The sequence below is a fragment of the Danio rerio genome, chromosome 3 (assembly GCF_052040795.2).
Source record: "Danio rerio strain M-AB ecotype USA chromosome 3, GRCz13ab, whole genome shotgun sequence".
Classification (NCBI taxonomy): Eukaryota; Metazoa; Chordata; class Actinopteri; order Cypriniformes; family Danionidae; genus Danio; species Danio rerio.
The window spans coordinates 57,908,554-57,927,500 of NC_141023.1; the positions used below are offsets into that span (position 1 = coordinate 57,908,554).

Consider the following 18,947-nt stretch of genomic DNA (forward strand, 5'->3'; position numbering starts at 1 on the left):
TTTGACGTATTTAATTTATTTTTATATAAAAAAAAAAACAAGAAATTAACTAATGTTTATGTACCTACATTAGTGTTTGGGATTGTACCGATTTAGCACAGGGAGCTTGCTACTAAACACAAGGCTATTGCACACAAGACATTCTATATGTATACACATTACATACATACTGTACATAGATACATACATACATACATACATTTATAATAATAAAAAAACTTTGTTCCACAGGGCTGGCTATGTTTTACGTTGAACGGAGTGATAGGGATGCTCACACAGTCCTAAACTCTTCATGCATAAAAAGAAAGAAGGGAAAAAAAAACAATAGGCCGGTATTGGAAGAGCTGCCAAAGTGCTTTCTCTGCTGAACTGATCAACAGAGGAAACTAAAACATGTTGGGATCAAATGGTGAACTGGTATGATTGTGAGTGAAAGTGTTGGGCTGATGATATTAACGTATGAGAAGATTAAGGTCAGTCCATAACAACTGGATAAAGCATAGGAAACACCGGACTTCCTGCAGTTGCAGGAAGTTTATAGTTTCTTCGGAAGACTTGTGAACCGTTAAAAGAGCGCAACCTTCTGATTTTAGAATGAATATGCGAGAAAAAGGCATGCTCAGTTTGTCTTAATCTCAGAGTTTCTCGTTTTATCAATGGCATGTTATGTACTTTTAACTTTAAAAGACATTAGGTTGCCTCTTGTTGCTGCAAGCTCAATAATCAACAGGAGAACAATGATGTTCGGTAATACTGTCGATCAGCGAAAATGTTCGCTCTTAACACTTCATTCTTATATTCAGTTTCATTCGTCAGGAGGGCACAAAAAAAAGCACACGCTGCCGCAGCAATGCTACAACATTGTCATGCCAAAAGATCCAGCATTTACATTAGTGATGGGAAGTTCGGATCATTTTACTGACTCGGATCTTTGAGTCTCGTTCATGAAAATGAACGAATCTTTTTTTGAGTCATTTCGTTCATTTGGTTTAATTTGCCAAAATATTATTAAAATGTTACGAATTGCTTCCAAACAAATCTACAACTAACCCAAAAGGTTGATCGCACGACAAATATGTCATAACTAGAATACTATAAGAAGGAGAAAATAATAATTGAATGTTTACCTGCTCTTTTGTCTATGAAGGCATTGTTGTCTCTTTGCTCAGCTCACCTCTTCATATCTTTAAATGTCAGGGGTTCATTCACGTTACACTGACAGTCACATATAATCTTAATCAATGCACAGTCTGAGCCGATAGGAGCCATGATCATTTGTTGTTTACGTGACAGAATGACTCAAACCCGAGGAGTCGAGAGATGAGCGGTTCAATTCTTTTTCCGGCTCTAAACGTGTATGATTGGCCCGTGAGGAACGAGAGACTCAGACCCGATAGAGGACTCGAGAGGTAAGCGGATCAATTCTTTTTCCGGCTCTAAACGCATATGATTGGCCCGTAATGAACGAGTAGTGACTTAGACCCGATAGAGGACTTGAGTGGTGAGCGGATCAATTCTTTTTCCGGCTCTCTCCGGTTCTGATTGGCTTCTGCCAATGTGATGAAGACTTGAAATTAACGATACTACCTGCACAAATGTGCGGATGAACGAATCTCTTCCAGAGAGCACTCGTAGTTCCCGAGTCATATTGAAGATTCATTCAAAATGAACGAATCGTTCATGAACGACCCATCACTAATTTACATCAGCTGCTGGGACAAATTCATTTTAGGATTTCAGTAATTACGTACTGACTGGGTTCTCCTCTTAAGAAGAAACAGGAATGTTAACAGAAAGAATAAAATAGGAAGGGACTGTGACTTTACATGGACAAGATGGAAATAGAGGAGTAACATTGACAACTGTAGATAGGCTTGGCATACATATAAGTCTTTACACAGGTTAGAATTTCATGCAATACAATGAAGTGGAATACTTTTACTGTTGGTAATCAAAGGGTGTTACGTATATCAAGTAATTCGATAAATACATTAGGAGAGCTTCTGCAAACGTACATGGTGGTTTGGCTCACTTGGGAGTGCATTGTCGATCTTTACATTTCAGTCTGTCCATTTATATTTCAGAACCATGACAGTGGATAGGATACATCTTGTTTGGGACTTCTAGTAGGTTGGTCGGCACTTGAGAAGTACAGAATGCCAAACCGCCTACAAGTCTACAAAGTGCAATATCTTCAACTTTGATTGTTCATGTTTGGTCAAAGAGCTAAAATGCATATTCCCATTTCAATTTGGCTTTCTTTCACTTGCTTTGTTGATGGGTTCACTTGCAGGACAAGTCTGCTGTGATGATCAGGAAACTTTGCAACGATAGAAGCGACTAAGGACAAGTGGGAGTCTGGTAACACGGCTGTGGCATCTGCTCTAAATGTAAGAGTCATTAGTTGTGATTCTTGTTTGGCCCACAAGATCTCTGAACACTTCTGTCGAATGTGCCTTGCCTCCAAGAGAGGGGGATCTGCAAACACTTGGGCACTGTGTAGACGAAGTCAAACACAGGTAGTGCAGTCCTGCATGATGGGAATGGACTGATGTTCATGTTTGTTGGTGCAGTGCTCCATTGAACTCGAGCTTTTGAGTGGTACCATGCAGCGGTGAGGAGGTCTGCCGCAATTGAGCAGCCCCCAGCAACACAGGACCCTCAAGAACTCCTTCCTCATGTCCTTACTCCGCAAGGTGTAGATCAACGGGTTCAGTGCCGAATTCAGTGTGGCAAAGCTGAAGAAGATGCCAGCGTTATTGAGGATAGGGCATTGCTTCATCTTGCAGGAAGTGTCCAGGAGGAGGATGGTGAAGGCAGGCAGCCAACAGATGATGAAGACGCCAAGGACAATTGTGACCGTCTTCAGGAGAGCATACGCTGGAGAATTGGTGGCCTCTTGGTGGCTGGTGCGCACAATGAGATAGATGCGAACGTAAAGGATCACGATGGACAGCAAGATGATGCTAAAGATGGTGACAACAAACCGGATGTAGTATCGGGTGTTGAGGGGCAAAACAGCTGAGCAATCATCCAGGTTATTAATACAGTTCCAACCTATAATAGGAAGACCTCCTAGAAGAATGGACATCACCCAGCATGCTCCGATCAGAAGAAACATGCGGCACGTTTTGTTGGATCCGTAAACCTTGACCTTGGTGATGGCGATGTAGCGCTCGATAGCAATAGCCAGCAGGCTGAAAACGGAGGCGGACAAAGCAATGAAAGCAGTCCCCTCTCGTATGAACCACTGGACAGGAGTCAAATGAAATGTCCTAGGGCCAGACAGGAAGATGTTGGCAATGTATGCAGAGCCAGCTAGTAGGTCCGAGAAGGCCAGGTTCCCAATGAAGAAGAACATGGCTGAGTGGAACTTTTTATTCCTAAACACAGCGATGAGCACTAGGAGGTTTTCCAAGATGATGATGCTGCAGATTACGACAAATAAAATGTTCAGGGAGCTCAAGCTTTGTTTGCTCTCGATGCGGTCTCTTAGTTCCTCTGCGGTCATCTCCTTAGCAGTGAGATAGTGGACCTGGATGAGGGTCTTGTTGAAGTACTGGGAGTATTTGCTCATGGTGACAGCTTGGCAAAACCCCGCAAACAGACGGCAAGTAGTCATTCAGAGGGCAGCTTTTTTTTGAGCTTGTCTGGGCCAGGCACAGGAAATGAGACGCCCAGCCCGAAGTCACGTCTCAGCGGCCCAGGAAGCTCCTCTGTGTCACCTGGAAACAAATACAAAAGAGACAATTACTGACAGGTCAAATGTTAAACATGGACTAAAAACAAATCAAGTATACACTTAAAGTTGTTGACAGTTCTGGACCTCTTACTAACTGCACTAATCAACTTGATTAAGTGGGATGGGCACAACAACACAAACCAATTTGGCCAGGACTACCCAGGTTTCCAAACAATGGAAATAGTAGGACTGTTCATTTAATAATAGTCATTGTTTCTGCATTTCTGCAGGAGACAATAGCCCCTTTCACACAGTGATACCGGTAAATATCCAGAAAATTTCCGGAACGACTTTACCAGTATATTCAAAAAAGCGCTGTTCACACAGGCGAGGACGTTACGGAAATTTTCCGGAAAAGAGCATTTACACATCCATTCCAAAATACCGGTAAACTCTGACATCATTCACCACAAATGAGCTTTAAACGGCTGCGCTTGTATTTGTAAACATTTGACTAAATTACAGACTCTGTGGATGATCAATATTGTGAACAATTTTCGCAGGATCACTTTCGCATGTCGAGATGTTCATAATATGTGCGTGTGCAGGCGCTCATAGGCGCACGCAAAGCTTGAAGGTAAACAAACAACGGCTTATCATAAGCATCTCATCGTTGATTATTTACACAGTTGGCATTAAGAAGAACATATAAACGTTATCTGACTGACTTCTAGCAGCTAAATGTGTCTGGAAAAATCTTTAAAGGCTTTTATCGTCACAAACCGCGCGGACGTAAATGCGTCTGAGTGTGGTGATTGGCTAAAGCAGACGTCTCACGTCAGCACGTTCTAGACATGCACGCGCTTATTACGGGAATCTTCCTTCTGCGTTCACACAGCGCAGCATTCCGGCAAATTGCCGGTAATGTTACAACTTCTCTTTCCGGAAAATAGCCAGAACGAATTTACCGGTATTTTCAAAAAGGACCTGTTCACACATACAACCTTTCCGGAAAATTGCCGGCAATTTTCCGGAAAGGTCTGTATGTGTGAAAGGGGCTAATATCTGTCAAAAGCTATTTTAGTATACGTTTCAATGATATGGCTAGGGTAGCGCGGTGGCGCAGTGGGAAGCGCTGTTGCCTCACAGCAAGAAGGTCGCTGGCTTGAGCTTCAGCTGGGTTAGTTGGCTATGTGGAGTTTGCATATTCTCCTTGTGTTACCATTGGTTTCCTCCGGGTGCTCCGGTTTCCCCCACAGTCCAAAGACACGCTCTATAGATGAATTGGGTAGGCTAAATTGTCTATAGTGTATGTGTGTGAATGAGAGTGTATAGGTGTTTCCCAGTGATGGGTTGCAGCTGGAAGGGCATCCGCTGTGTAAAACATATGCTGATTAAGTTGGCGGTTCATTCCGCTTTGGCGACCCCTGATTAATAAAGGGACTAAGCCGAAAAGAAAACGAATGAATGAATCATATGGCTAACAGAATGTTATTGTGTCAATCTGTACACGCTACAAAATCTAAGCTGGTCAGCCAGTGGACACTCATTTAATGTTTCCACCTTGTATTAGGATGTATTATCTGCTATCCATATTTGACAAATGGCCCACAAAGATGCACTTCCATTTCAAACAAGTGTTGTGATCACTTAGATACAGATTTAATAAAGATAAGTGATGAATGTTTACACTATTCATGCATATTTGAATACCTACATATGTGGTTTCAATGATATGATTACATATTCATATTCAGGCCCCTGCTTACACATGTATTTACAGGGTGTCCATTAAAATGTCTTAAATGTTAAAATCTAAATTTTAGTCCTTAAAAAGTCATTAATTAATATTTACTATTTATTAAAAAGTCTTAAACTTAAATATTTACTAAAATAATATTTACTATTATATTATTACTATTTTAATATTTACTATTCATTAAAAAGTCTTAAACTTAAATATTAACTAAAATAATATTTACTATTATATTGTATTATTACTATTTTAATATTTATTATTCATTAAAAAGTCTTAAACTTAAATTTTAACTAAAATACTATTTACTATTATATTGTATTATTACTATTTTAATATTTATTATTCATTAAAAAGTCTTAAACTTAAATATTTACTAAAATAATATTTACTATTATATTGTATTATTACTATTTTAATATTTATTATTCATTAAAAAGTCTTACACTTAAATATTTACTAAAATAATATTTACTATTATATTATTACTATTTTAATATTTATTATTCATTAAAAAGTCTTACACTTAAATATTTACTAAAATAATATTTACTATTATATTGTATTATTACTATTTTAATATTTATTATTCATTAAAAAGTCTTACACTTAAATATTTACTAAAATAATATTTACTATTATATTGTATTATTACTATTTTAATATTTATTATTCATTAAAAAGTCTTACACTTAAATATTTACTAAAATAATATTTACTATTATATTATTACTATTTTAATATTTATTATTCATTAAAAGTCTTAAACTTAAATATTAACTAAAATAATATTTACTATTATATTGTATTATTACTATTTTGATATTTATTATTCATTAAAAAGTCTTACACTTAAATATTTACTAAAATAATATTTACTATTATATTATAACTATTTTAATATTTGCAATTTATTAAAAAGTCTTAAACTTAAATATTTACTAAACAAATGTACTATTATATTATATTATATTATTATATAAGTCTTAAATATTGTGTTGTAGATCTTACATCTTTTTTAAACAGGTCTTAATTTTTCTCCACATTTTGAGCATTTGAGCATTTTCCACATATATTTTCCTTACAATCACATTTGTGTAAAAGTGCTCCATGTATTTACTGCTGAGGAAACCGACCTGGAGAGATTGTTGTGCGTAGATTAATTTTATCCTAGTTTTTAAAACATTTGTTAATTTTTATCATATTTTAAAGAAGTTTAACGTTAAAGTTTATGCTGAAAAACTTATCTTGCTTGTTTTTACACAATATTTAAAATATTTTGCTAAGAAATATCAAAAATATTTTTTTAATATTAAATTATGATTGTTTTTTTATAGGGCAAATACAAATCTTTTTCATTTGGGCCATTTGAAAAATGACTTGGTGTTTAGCCCTTTATGAGTCTAGAATTTCAGTCATAATGGTCTTAAAATTTGGTGAAACCTACATAAACCCTGATTTAGTCCTGAACATCTGTGATTACAGCATATTTTAACACCAGGTTAAAATGGGGGTTCTGCTTTTGTTTTGTAATGTAACAGAACATAATATACAAAAATCAAAGCCACAAGGTCATTTTGCTTCCAACTAGCTACAATTGCTTACTGTTGCTTTCTTTAGGCTCAAGCTTGAAATGAATTGTAGCATCTGCAGCTTCTGCTGTGCTTCTAAGAGAACCATCTGTGATTATCCTTGTGTTGCCGACAGAAAAAAAAAAGAAAGACTTAAGCTTTCTTCTCGTAGTGCGTGTTAGGCTTTATCTGAAAGGCAAGCAGTGGTCCAGCATTGATCAGACACATGTTGTAAACCAAAAATAACTTGAGCTCTGGAATTTCCCTTCTGAGTAAAAGCTTCATGCCAGAACTGTCCTTCAGCTACAAAGTTCTTGCCCCATGAGGGAAGATAAAGTAGTGCATGTGACACACAGCCTTTTACACCTACACGCAACTATATGCAAGACTGGATGCTTGATCTTACTACACAAAGAATTATAACCAAAACAGGATGTGAAAACGAATCATGCAGGAGCCTTTTCCTTCTGAATGTCTGGCACATTTTAAAAGAATTGCACGATTTTCTTTATAAATGACTAGAGTGTAATTTCCACTAGCCCACAACTGCTTTAAACTTTCCCTCCTTTAACACCTCCTTTGCACTGCTGATGACTAAATACACAGGGGAAATGCTGAGATTCACTATTATAATTAGTAACAAGCATCTGTGATTACATTTATTCATAATTACAGTCTTTGACATTTCAGGCTGGTCAGTCACCTCATTTAGCTTTCAGCTAGCGGAAAAATTGTAGGAAATAATTTGCTTGTCTAGTGCCTGGTTCTTCTCAGCTTTTCTCAGTCCTGTTCATCTGAAATACCTGTAATATCATCAAGCCCTGACCAATAAAATCTTTTAGTCAGCGTGAAATGGAAATTCAATCAAAATTCTAAAGCAGTGTTTCTCAACCACGTTATTGGAGGATCACCAACACTGCATGTTTTGGAAGTCTCCTTTGTTGGTCTGACCCAATACAATAATTTCAGTCTCTGCTAATGAGCTGATGATCCGAATCAGATTTGTTTGGTTAAAAAGACATGGAAAGTTTGCAGAGATGGTGGTCCTCCAGTAATGTGGTTGAGAAACACTGTTCTAAAGTATCTTAAAGATTGTACTTTTAACAATTAGGCTAATACATTTTGATACATTTTAATACAATTTGATGATGTGTTCAACTTGATGGACTGGTAAAACAAACTTCTTACTAGTGACATATGCAAAACTTCTCCAATTCCTTTTATTATTCTTTTTTTTTTAATGTATAGACAGAATCTAGTTTTGTGTTTCTCGATAATCCATTTCACTCGCATGAAGTCACAATATGCCAAATATTATCTTCTGCTGCTTCAGTTACACTAAAATATAAAAAATACACATTCAAAAAAAACAGAAGACATTTAAATGAATTCTTAAATTACATGCCATCATGTCTTTGTTTTGGTTTAGAAGGCCAAAAAGAGATGCTTGAGTATATAGCCACAGTCAAAAAAAAAAAAATAAATAAATAAATAAAAATACTAGGCATGTCCTGATCAAGTTTTTTTTTTCCTTTCGAGTCCGAATCATTTGATTTTAAATATCTACCAATACTGGAACCGATGCTTCTATAATACATAAAGAAATAAAAAATAAAGACTAAAGAGTGAAGAAACAGATTCAGGGTGTACCTTTTTAACAATTTAATTCACCTTATTTTAACATTTAACAATTCATGGGATGATAACCGGTTTTAAGATTTACAACGGTTTTGAAAAGTCAAGGTTTTTAAAATCGGTATAACTTTCTGTTATATTGGTTATGTTTTTTTATGACTATTTTATTGAGTTTTTTTAGGGCAACAGTAGAAAAGGACCCTCCACATCACAAGCTACCGGTCAGTCCATGATTCAGAAAACAAAATGTGAAAAACACTTATAAACCAACATCCAGCATGCTGTAGAGCTGAACAGTGCAGTGGCTTACTTTACAGCCCAAAAAAAAAAAAAAAAAAAGATATCCAAAGATGCCTTTTCAAGTTGAAAATAAATCAGTGTGTTTGAAATGAATTAAGACAGCAGAAGTCCATGACTTATTTAAATTATTTAGCCTGACATTTATTGTTTTAAAAAATATTTTAAATGTTAAAAAATAAATACCATGTTCAATAAGGACAAGGTTTTTACCAAGACATTAAAAAAGAATTTATTTTAGACCAGTAATTACAACACCGTGATATTGTGGAACCGTATTATTTTAACCCAAGGTTATCATACCGTCAGAATTTTATATCAACCCATGCCTAAAATAGAGCACTTCTGTGAGGCAGCTTGAATAATCAAGTAATAAAACACACATGATACGCTGCCCCATGACATTTTGTCACATCCTCATCTGGTACTCCATTCCCCCACATTATCTTCTGTCTGCTCGTTACTGTCACTTATAGAATTAAAAAGGAGCCCTAATATTTTTGGTGAATATCCACCTATAGATGACTCAACAGGCGAAGCAGTGGCGCAGTAGGAAGTGCTGTCACCTCACAGCAAGAAGGTCACTGGTTCGAGCCTCGGCTCAGTTGGCGTTTCTGTGTGGAGTTTGCATGTTCTCCCTGCCTTCGCGTGGGTTTCGGGTGCTCCGGTTTCCTCCACAATCCAAAGACATGCGGTACAGGTGAATTGGGTAAGCTAAATTGTCCGTAGTGTATAAGTGTGTGTGTGAATATGTGTGTGGATGTTTCCCAGAGATGGGTTGCGGCTGGAAGGGCATCCGCTGCATAAAAACTTGCTGGATAAGTTGGCGGTTCATTCCGCTGTGGCGACCCCAGATTAATAAAGGGACTAAGCCAACAAGAAAATGAATGAATGAGATGACTCAACACATTTGTGTGGAATATCTCTAGGCTGGCGGTTATGCCTAATGAGATGCTACTGAAAGATTGCACCACTCAGAAAAGGACTCGAATGTAGCTGTTCTGTACCAAATGAGGTCCATTGCCCAAGACACATCATCAGCCCAACCAGAGCAAAAAACCTCAACATTGAAAGATGCAAATCCCCCATCAGGCCAGAGCCACTGTAGAGACTATGCAACCATGTGGAATGGCATCTGGAGACAAAGGCAGGAATCTGAGACATCTGCATGACGCACACACCTCACTTCGGCATCACTGTTTGCTGCACACAGTTCAAAACCCCTCACGCAGATGCAGAGTTATGTAAACACACCAGGAAACAAGTTTCAGTCACCTATAAGAACACAATAAGGTACAGCTGCGTAGACAGTGCCACAAATCTGTTGCCAAATGCCAATAATATCCAGCAAGGCCATTTCCTTGAGCTACAGAGAAGAACAATGGACTCCTTGTCCAGGTTATGTTTTATTTGATACTCTCCACTGGGTACGCTGGTTCAAAATTACACTGTGCATCAGCTACAAAACAGCCATTGTGTTCTAATTCGGACTATTTTCAGTGAACATTTTTCACACCGCAACCAATCAACAGGCTTTAGCGTCAGATCAAAACTCCAAATGTAAGGTAATAACCAAAAATAAGGTAAAGCTGCCTTCTCAGAAAGGACAAGTTTCAAAACAGCCCATCCACCCACTGAAATTTCACTCTCAGAACATGTTCAAGTGGGTAGTTTCACTGCTGTCAGCTTGTGTTTGTGATTTCACCACGCTGTCTGCAAGGTCCCTCTTGAATGCACTCTAGGCCTTGGAGTTACCTCGGAGACCTGTGCCGCCTTTCATCTAGGGATTTGACAGCGTGTGAAACCTGATGGTCTGGTCTGTCTGCAATGCTGTCTCCAGCCGGCCTCACTTCACTAGAGCCTCCACCCTGTCTGTGCAGACTGGAGCGGACGCCAGACCATCCTGTATGAAATATATCTGCCGTCTTCCACTAAAATCTACATTAATCATACAGAACGATAAATAATACACAGGGCAGGCATACACAACTGCTAATGCATCTCCAGTAGTAGGTCTCCACAGTCCAGCTGGCCAAGAAGAGCAGTCTTCCTGTACACAACTACGCTGTTATAGGCCAGAGGAAGTGCTTGTGGTGTCAAAAAAACTAACATCCTGTTCAAATTTGACGGCGGAGTGCAAGACAGTTAATGTGGGAAAGCGTCGGTGGAAGCGAGAGACACAAACGCAGAGCAGAGGAAGTTTATTCGGATTCTTACAGGTGTAATACGTGCAGCAGGAAATGAGATGAAGCGCAGCGACAAGCCGCTCGTTTGGTGTCAAACCTCTGACGGATACACATTGCTTTGAGAAATCTTTGTAGATTAGGCTGTTGTAGTTCAGAACTGGCTCACCATAAAGGTCACTGTTACAGACAAGTATATGATTTCCATCTCTCGATCCCTATCAGTGAAACCCGATGACCCCAGTCCTGATCAGGACCCCACCCACATCCCCATGACAGCACGACAAAGGCCCCAGGTGTTGTTTGCGCTTCCCAGCAATACCTGATAAGCCCCAATTAGTCAGTGGCTTCTGAGCAACCGTGTTTCCCACAACGCACCTGTCACCTAGCATCGGTTGGACTCAAGCTGCCTTGTTCTCCAGAGATACCTTGCATCTTTGCAGCTTGAACAAACCGTCAGAAAAAAAGCTAAACAAAACACCTTACAGCGAGTTGTTTCACTTCAGTTTTTCCACGTCTGATTGCTGCCGTGTACAAGCTAAAACAGCCTTATTCTCACCATAGAGGTTTGCTTACACAACAGTCTACCATACTTGCTTTATATTGATTTTAGTCAAGCACAACTGTCACCCTGTCTGTGGTCTGTTGTGATTGGATGGACGAAGTTCACATTCTGCACCAAAGATGCTGTCGTGCTGTAAAATGTCGTAGGTTGAGACGCGCTACTCAACTTCTACATCCTGTCCCTATGCATCATCACCATCCGCATGACCACACTTTTTTCACTTCCACCACAAATGCACCATTACCTAGAGCTTATGACTGGAAAATTTTATAGCACATAAACTTAAAGCAAAGCACAATGAACTGTAAATCACATGCTAGTACAGTGTGGCCTAATTTTATTTTAAGCTGGACCAAGGCAAAACTGAGTGGACATGTTTCATTTGAATTTTAAAGGAACACCCTGCTGAAAAATCAAGCTTAAACCAGCCTAGGATGGTTGGCTGGTTTTAGCTGGTTGACCAGCCTGGTTTTAGAGGGGTTTTGGCCACTTCCAGGCTGGTTTCCAGCCATTTCCATCCTGGTTTTAGCTGGACAGGCTTAGAAATGACCAGCTAAAACCAGCTTGACCAGCCTAGCCAGGCTGGGAACCCAGCCAAAACCAGCTAAGTCCAGCTGTCCGGTTTTAGATGGTTTTAGCTGATCACTTTCCAAATTAACCAGCTAAGACCAGGCTGGAAATGGCCAAAACCCCTCTAAAACCAGGCTGGTCGACCAGCTAAAACCAGCCAACCATCCTAGTATGGTATGGTGGCAGTACTTTTAGCTTAGCATCGAATCGAATTAGACCATTTGCTTAATAATTAAAGCTTAATAATTAAAGTTGCTATCTTCTAGGTCAGGGGTGGCCAACCCTGTTCCTGAAGAGCCACCTTCCTGCAGATTTCAGTTGCTACCCATATCAAACACACCTGCCTGTAATTATCACGTGGTGTTCAGGCCCTAATTAATTGGTTCAGGTGTGTTTGATCAGGGTAGCAACTGAAATTTGCAGGAAGGTGGCTTTCCAGGAACAGGGTTGACCACCCCTGGCCTAACTCGATATGGCTAGGAACTATACTATCATTCTGGGATAATAATTACACTGAAAAAAGTGTTGCATGCAGAACTGTTGCAAACAATTAATTTGTGTTGAATTTAAACAATCAAATTAAATTAAATAATGTTCAACTTAATTTGTTTGTTTAAATTCAACACAATTAAATTGTTTACAACCACTTAACATTAAAAAAATGAGTAAATCCAAGGAATCATCTTTGAATAATTTTTTTCAGTGTATGAAACATTGCATTTAAGGAATAACTAACGTGAATGAAGGTAGCATAGAATAGTTTTCTTATGATGTTGACTAGGGCTGCACAATATATCACAAAATCAGTTATTGCACAATAAACAGTACGTATAGCAGACATGTTATAAATTTCATTTATTTTATTGGTTGTTTATCTAAATTTGACCAATCAGATCTACCCAGCTATGTTTATCCCCACATCCCCAGTAGTTGCTGTTCTGCTATTGGTTGGAGCGGCCCAAAGGTGAACCCAGAGCTGAAAATAAATACATTTGGCAAGGGTCAAGAGAAAAATGACAGAATATCTGCAGAGATTTTCACTCATTCATGGGGTTTTAATGACTAAATGTTTGCACCTGGACAAATTTTTGTCATTAATTAATTACAATTAGATCTGAAAATGTATTTTGTGTGTTTTAGTATCATTAAATAAATAAAAGATTTAAAAAGCTAATAAAAATACAATTTTTCTAGGGAAAAGTTTTATCATAAGAAATATTGTTTTTACTCACGACAATATCGCATATTTGCCCGGCATCGAGCAGCCCTAATCTTGACTAAGGAACATAGTTGATCGTGATCATGAACTAATTTAAACAAATCATAACTACAAAACCTTTTTCTTTTTAAAAAGTTCATTTTTTGTCAAGTTCTAAAGGGAGAAGAAAATAATGCAAAACCTATTAGATAGCTGGAATGGCAAAGCATTCCACCTGCACTTGTAGGACAATACTTGCTTTGAAATTAACACTCTAAGGTGAATAGCTTTTAAAATAATTTATTATACAATTTTGCTTAAACACTGTTGCTGCCCTAAAGGGTTTCGAATATCCAATTACAAAAGTACATTGGTTGCAATTACTCCATTGGTGATCACAGAGAAACTCCCATTTAAACTGGCTGGGACATCCTAAACAACATGCTAACTGGCCATCACAGATGACAAATCAAATGATGTTTCTCAGTAGTGGACGTGGTCATAGTTAGGTAAACTTGGAGCACAGTGAATGGGAGAGTACAATAAATGTGTTTTTTTTTTGTAATCTTAATAAAAAAATCTGCTCCACGATGATGTTATGAAGACATTTAGTAAAAGGAAAAAACAGTGTGAGATGGATGACGGCAGCCATAGGATAGAATAACATCAAATTTACTGTCCTGCTCCATAGACGCTGCAATAAAAACAAGTCAGGTATATATATATATATATATATATATATATATATATATATATATATATATATATATATATATATATATAAAATAAATTATACCTATTAACTATATATAATATTGTTTTCTATTATATATAATTGTATAATGTAATATTATGTATTATCAAACAAAATATCATTACATCTGCACAAATTTGTTCCTAATCATGGATAATTTATTTTTAGTTTAAAATCATCATTTAAAATGTAGAGATTGCGTAAAAAAAAAAACAGAAAAGAAGTTTGAGTGATAAAAAAAAAAAAAAAAAAAACAGCTAAATAAATACAAAATAAGAAAGTGTGCATTTTAGGACTTTTGGGCCCCAGGGCTGGAACTGCTTATAGGGCCCCCAAATGCCTATATCCGCCCCTGGCAGGGATGATATAATGTATATATAAATATATATATATATATATATATATATATATATATATATATATATATATATATATATATATATATATATATATATATATATATATATATATATATATATATATGAATGTTTAAAAAAACATATGTTTAAAAAAATCTAAATACTAAAACCTTTCAAGAGTTTAAGATGCTAACAATGTATTAACAGGCTTGTGAAAAGGGTCCTTACAAAAACAAATTATTATTATTTTTTTTAAATTAGGAGGATGCTAATGTTTGTTAATATTGTAGTGAAATAGCAATATTAATATATACAAATTAGTAACATGTTTCAATGATAATTGGGTGGGGCAAATTTCATTGCAGTGGGCAGGGTCTGGACAGTCAGAGGAAAGCTTATGCACAACAACAGTAATGTGAAACAGCAAACAGTGCAATCCAAAATGTTTCTTCAGGTTCAAATGCATTTTAGATGCACTTTAACAAAAGTATTATCAAAATCCAATCAGTTCATAGCACATGGTCATTAAACTGATTATACCTAGTCCTGGGGAGCTGTACTATTACGTCATATACCATATATTGATTGTCTGGCTGATTCTATAATATCAGATGTAAAAGGGTCAAATAAAGTACTTACGGGCAGGTGGGAGGAAAATTCCATGCGTTTCGTTAAGCCAAAAGAGTTATGAGTCAAAGCCAGTCACTGCAGCGAAGGTGATACAACACAGAGTCCCAAAACCACAAAGCTCTATTCAACACACTCTCATTCCACCCTGCTAATGACCCAGGTCTGATCTGCACTCTACAGTCGGCCACTTCCATGACTGGAAAAATCCAAAATTGGCTTTTAAGAAAACAAATATGCAAGCTGTATGGATTAAAATTGGACAACACTGTTTTCTAAATGTATAATAATCCATAATATACACACAGTGAATCACCTTTACAACATATCACTGCACAGCTCCCATTGAATTCTTTCTTTTATTGCAAATATTGACATGCCAATTTTTTTTTTACTTAGTTTTCAATACTAGTTAGTGTCAGAAAAACTGATTTTTGTATTTTGTGTAGTCTCATTTTCCCACATTTTGCATTTAAACTACAAAACGGCTCAGATGTCATGCCTAGGGCCACGCAGAATCTGCTGAATTCTTTTGCCATTTCTTCACAGAATTTTGAAGATAATCTGCAGATTTATGTAGAATGATTTTGGGAGTATTGTAACTAAAAACTTAATACATGAAATAAAAAAATAATAATACATTTTTAACTGTTATTTAATGTTACTATTCAAGTTCAATTAGATCCACTTATACATTGGTAAACAAAGCAAGTCTCTCATATAATATATCTACTGAAAGAATATTAATTTGCAATCTGTATTGTAAATAAATCATGTGAACAGTTTCCTATTAGTCAATAATATTAGTGAAATTAATTTAAAAACTGAATAAATTTAAATTAACACAAGTGTATAAATAGACTCAATGATGGGCTAAAAATCTGCGGATTTCTGTGCATGCAGATTCCAAGTGGGCCTAGTTATGCCTAACAACAGCCTTTAGTTGTTGACTAGATGACTGAACAATATAGTACATTCTTCATAAGATGTCACACGTGAAAGGCATATTACATGTTAAATGCACTATTGGTATGTGCGGCAAATTGCTGATTACCATAGAAAATAATTCGGTAACCCTTTATAATACCTACACACTATGAATCATTTACTACGCATTAGCATCTAGTGAAGTCATCATCTGTTAAGCATTAACTCTACACTAATAAACAGTAAGCAGTTTATTACAACAGGTACAAATGCTCTATTCTTAACTTACAAGCACATTTATAATGTGCGTAATAATTGTATTTTAATAATTGGTTAATTATTTATTTTTCATTACTAAATTATGTATTGCATTATTTACAAACCATTTGTATTCAAGAGTAGTTGGTGGTTACTAAGATGTTTCAGAATGAGTTAGTAAATGATTAATAAACTATTGAAATCAACATTTATATATTGTATTATTCAGGCATATATTAATGGTTACTATACATGTTAATAAATGCTTTATTACCTCAACTTCATGCAGTTTTGTGACCTAATCTAAAGTGAAGATTATTAATGCTTTATAAACTGACAATGCCCTTATAAATGAGAATTAAAGGCTTAGTATCAAATAACCAATAATGTTTGCAATCTTATCAAAAAAATAAAATTACTGTGAAGTTCAAATATTGCCAAATAACAGGTGTCAAAATACAACATAAAACTGGATAAAACAACATCAATATAATAATTTAACAATAAAGAAGCAATGTATTTTAGATAAAGTTGCAAAGATTTTTTTTATTTTATTTGAAGTACAGTTTCATTTGTGTATCTTCAAACAAATAGGAATAAATAATTTGTTTATGTAATTTTTCCTGAGCCTTTAATAGTCATTTATAAGGGATTTATAAAGCATTAATAGTCCTCACTTTAGATTAGATAACAAAACTGCATGAATTTGAGATAATAAAGCATTTACAAATTGAAAAAAAAAAACATATAAATTAACTATTAGTATATGCCGGAATAATAAGAATTATAAATGCTGATTTGAATGGTTTATTAATTATTTACTAACTCATTCTATGAGAAAACTATGCTTAAATAACTGGTTTGTAAATAATTCAATACTTAATTTAGTAATGAAAAATAAATCATCAACAAAGTATGAAAGTACAATTATTAAGCACATTATAAATGTGGTTATAAGTCAAGAATACAGCATTTGTAGCTGCAGTTATGAACTGCTTACAAACGTTTATTAATGTAGAGTTAATGCTTAACAGATAATGTAATCACTGTTTGCTAACGCTTAATAAATGGTTCAAATTGTGTAGTTAGTATTATAAAGTGTTACCAATAATTCTCATGTTTTATTTAAAGGAAGAAAAATTAGTTTATTGTTTATTGTTATAAGTTTATTGTGCTCACCAAGGCTGCATTTATGTTTAATCAACTTGGATAAACAATAACAACATCAATATTGCGAAATAAACCAGCAATAACTAGGCTATATTTCAAAATGTAATCAATCCTGTGATATCAGCTGAATTCTCACAATAATAACTTGTTCTCAGTGTCATATGATTCTTCTAATACACTGATTTGCTAATCAAACAAACACTTCTTACACTGAACAAAAGGATTCATTAGATTTGCAAATTTTTTTTAAGTGGTTGCAAACAATTTATATGGGCTGAATTTAAACAAAGTTGAACATTACACTGTATAACCCAATAGGTTAAGGTAACTAAAACCATTTAGGGAAACAGATTACAACAAATCATTTAAGTTTAAAAACTAATCCTAATGAGTACTGTGAACTTGCTCCATTTGAGTAAATGAAGCAATTTGAGCACAGTAAAACCCAACAAATGAAGAGAACTCAAACCAACTGAGTACTGTAAAACCCAAAAAGTTAAGGCAACTCAAACCGTTTGAGAAAACCGATTGCAACAAACCATTTGAGCTAAAAAAAACTACATGAGTAGTGTGAACTTACTCCATTTAAGTTGAAGTAATGAGGTGTTTAATTAACTCACTACCTTTAACACTGAGTTTAAAACTCTTTTCAAATGAGTAGAATTAACTTTCAGTCAATTTTGAGTTGACTACACTCATTTTATTTGATAAAGTTGACTGCTGGATTTTACAGTGTACTACATTTAATTCATTTTGTTTGTTTGTTTGTTTGTTTGTTTGTTTGTTTGTTTGTTTGTTTGTTTGTTTGTTTGTTTGTTTGTTTGAATTCAGCCCAGATAAATTGTTTGGAACCCTTTACTTTAAAAAAAAAAATTGTAAATCCAATGAATCATTATTTTTTAGTGTAGTATCATCAGGGTTGAAAATAGTTGTGCTGCTTCATCCTTTAGTGAAACCGTTAACTTATTATTTATATCACTTATATTACTGGAACTAACTATAACTTTAAGTAGTAAGATCTGTCTTCTGAAAACCTTAACGGCCCCCAACCTACAGAATTTCTATTTACAAGAAACAATTGCAAGCACACAGATTTCAAAGTCTTAAAACAAATGTTTAATTTTTTATCTTTGCATGTTAGGTATTGTGGTAATCTGAAGCATGCCCACATGTTGTCTATAGCCTGACTTGCATTTAACCAGAAAGATCCTTTAAAAGCCACACCAGTGTTGTTTGCTGGCAGAAAAAAGCTTGTGGGTGGCTGAAAACTTTAATTTACAAACACGAGAAAACCACACATGCTGCACAACTGACCCACAAAACAGTTCCACTGCACATCGGAGCGGCATCAGATGTGAGAATAGGGTTCTCCATTCTCACGAGTTGAGGTGCTTG

At 35.7% G+C, this 18,947-nt stretch overlaps 1 protein-coding gene across 2 annotated transcripts in view; it reads right to left on the reverse strand.

Moving 5' to 3' along the window:
- The window catches only part of s1pr2 (sphingosine-1-phosphate receptor 2), a 55,574-nt gene continuing 36,627 nt past the window's right edge, over nt 1-18,947 (reverse strand). The window contains exons 2-3 of one of the 2 annotated variants that reach the window (XR_015479444.1): nt 1,495-3,725; nt 1-1,401 (exon numbers count right to left, since the gene is read on the reverse strand). Coding sequence is in view for 1 of the 2 variants with exons in the window: in NM_001159970.1 (NP_001153442.1) it covers nt 2,510-3,622 (1,113 nt within the window). In the remaining variant the exon portion in view is untranslated. 2 annotated transcript variants of the gene reach the window in all.